This window comes from Vespa velutina, chromosome 9, assembly GCF_912470025.1.
Source record: "Vespa velutina chromosome 9, iVesVel2.1, whole genome shotgun sequence".
NCBI classification, from domain to species: domain Eukaryota; kingdom Metazoa; phylum Arthropoda; class Insecta; order Hymenoptera; family Vespidae; genus Vespa; species Vespa velutina.
The window spans coordinates 6,940,207-6,942,706 of NC_062196.1; the positions used below are offsets into that span (position 1 = coordinate 6,940,207).

A 2,500-nucleotide genomic window follows, 5' to 3' on the forward strand; every position below is an offset into this window, starting at 1 on the left:
ATATTGATTTAAAAATAATCAAATGATTTTGAAGTAATAGACGATGAATTTTCGAGAGATTTACCGATCATTATCGATTACGTTGTTAGTAGCCTCACGAACGTGTAAAATGTTAATAAGATGTTCATTTGAGAGAGAGAGAGAGAGAGAGAGAGAGAGAGAGAGAGAGAGAGAGAGAGAGAGAATAGAAGAAAAATTCCAATATGACTGTTTCGTTGCATCTTTAATGTCACTTATTATTAAATAATTGTTAGATACATGACGATCATATTTTCCATTGATCAGTTTCATTACTCTTGCAACAAGTAAAAATAATTTGAAAAAAAATTTCCTGATATCTGTAAAGATCTTGAAAGATTTATTTACTTACTTTATTTATTTTGTTTACTTATTTATTTATTTATTTTTATTTCTTTGATCCCTTTACTTTTAGACGATCGCAACAATTTATCATTTCGTCGATTATATCGTATCGTTGTCAGGAATACATCTCGATACGATATAATTATAATTGCTGTTGGTGAATAAATGATTGGAAAAATAAAAATACACGAAAGAGTAAAATTATAATACGAATCTATTTAATTTTTCCCAAATGCGAGAAAGTTTGTTTTCTCTCGAAAGACTTTTTCATCTAACTTTGAAATTCTTTTTTCTTTTAATTTGTTTTCCTTCCTCTCCTTCTCCTCCTCCTCCTCCTCCTCCTCCTCCTCCTCCTCCTCATCACTTTCAGGATCATTGGAATAGATTATTATTTTTTTTTTTCTTTCGACTATCTTACCAATATCTCAATTTACATATATAATTGGCAGTGCAAACGCGCGAGCTCTGTCATTAAATAAAAAAGAGAGAAAAAATAAGAAGGAAAGGAGAAAATAAAGCAAAAATAAAGCAAAAAAAAAGAGAAAAAAAAAAGAGAAAAAGAAAAAAGAAAAGCAAGAGTTTCCACAGCATGGTACATTATGGAAATGACAAGATCGTTCTAGAATAAGAAATCTAATTTCTAACTCTAGTTTGCCGCTCGCACGGCAGCGGATATTGGGATAATCGCGTGATCTTATTTTTTTGTTGTTGTTGTTTATTACACTAATTACATGAACGACAACATTCATATATGGCCGAGATTGGATAAAACGTTGAACCAGTTTTCTAAGCGAGATTTCCGCTGGCCAATTCATTGCTGCGGGACATGAATGCGAATTCTTAGCTGGCAAATCAGCGGTTCACGGTCTTTCAAAAGCTTCGTTCATGGCTTGTTGAATCGGCTGACATAACTCTGAACACCCAACGTACTTCGTGGATTAGCTTAGTCAATGCGAACGATACTTTCATTCTCGAATTCGCTCGAACGGGACGGGACAAAGTATTGAAAAATTGATTTAGGCGATACGATCAATCATTTTCCCCATAAGAAAGAAGATCGTCGTTGATCTAAGAGGACAAAAAAAAAAAAAAAAATAAAAATAAAGAAAGAAATGAAAACTTATTATAAATATATATGAACAATCGTATAGAATTCGTTTTACTTATATTCGTTCTATTTGAATGAAGCAAAAAAAAAGAACAAAAAAACAAAAGAAAAAAAAAAGAAATAAGAAATTGATCGATCATATAACATGATCGTAAAAGATATCACCATTTATTTTTTCTGCTGCGATAAATAATTAATTTAACGAAGAAGAATTGGAATCGCGATGGATTTAAATCGTATACTCTTTCAAATTACAATAATCCAAATTCAATATAATTATCCAATAAATAATTATATCATTTATTAATTCCTTAACGTACACGTACACGCACACACATACGCAATTTTATAATTTATTAATTGTCGAATTAATATCGATGATTATGGATGAGCTCCGATAAGAAGAAAAAAAAAAAAAAAAAAAAAAAAAAAAAAAAAAAAAAAAAAAAGAAAAAACAAAAAAGAAGAAAAGAAAAGAAAAAGAAATAAATAAATAAATCAATTAACGGTATAAAATCAATTTAATATTTTATTATTAAACGAATGAAATATAATTAATAACAATGATATATTAACAAATAATAAGAATATTAATATGATCGTTTAATTGCAATAAAATGATCGCGCAATAATATCCTGATAGTTATTGAAATTCGATTAACGCTAAGTCACGTGTGCTTTTCCAGGCAGAATCACAGCGAAATAGAAAAACGAAGGAGAGATAAGATGAACACATACATCACAGAACTCTCGGCAATGGTGCCGATGTGTCACGCGATGTCCAGGAAATTAGACAAGTTGACTGTTCTACGAATGGCTGTTCAACATTTAAAAACTATACTGGGAGCTGTTACCTCATATACGGAGGGTCATTACAAGCCGGCCTTTCTCAGCGATCAAGAACTTAAAACCCTCATACTTCAAGTAAGATATATGTATATATATATAAGATATATGTATATATATATAAGATATATGTATATATATATATATATGTACATATATATACATATGTACATACATATATAT

General features: G+C 29.7%; 1 protein-coding gene across 10 annotated transcripts in view; it reads left to right on the forward strand.

Annotated features, from left to right (window-relative positions):
* Window positions 1–2,500, forward strand: part of LOC124951836 (protein cycle) — a 39,624-nt gene that overhangs the window by 23,205 nt on the left and 13,919 nt on the right. For all 10 annotated transcript variants that reach the window (XM_047500767.1, XM_047500763.1, XM_047500764.1 and 7 more), the window contains one exon: window positions 2,158–2,395. In XM_047500767.1, coding sequence (XP_047356723.1) covers window positions 2,158–2,395 — 238 coding nt within the window. The remainder of the gene's footprint in view (window positions 1–2,157; window positions 2,396–2,500) is intronic.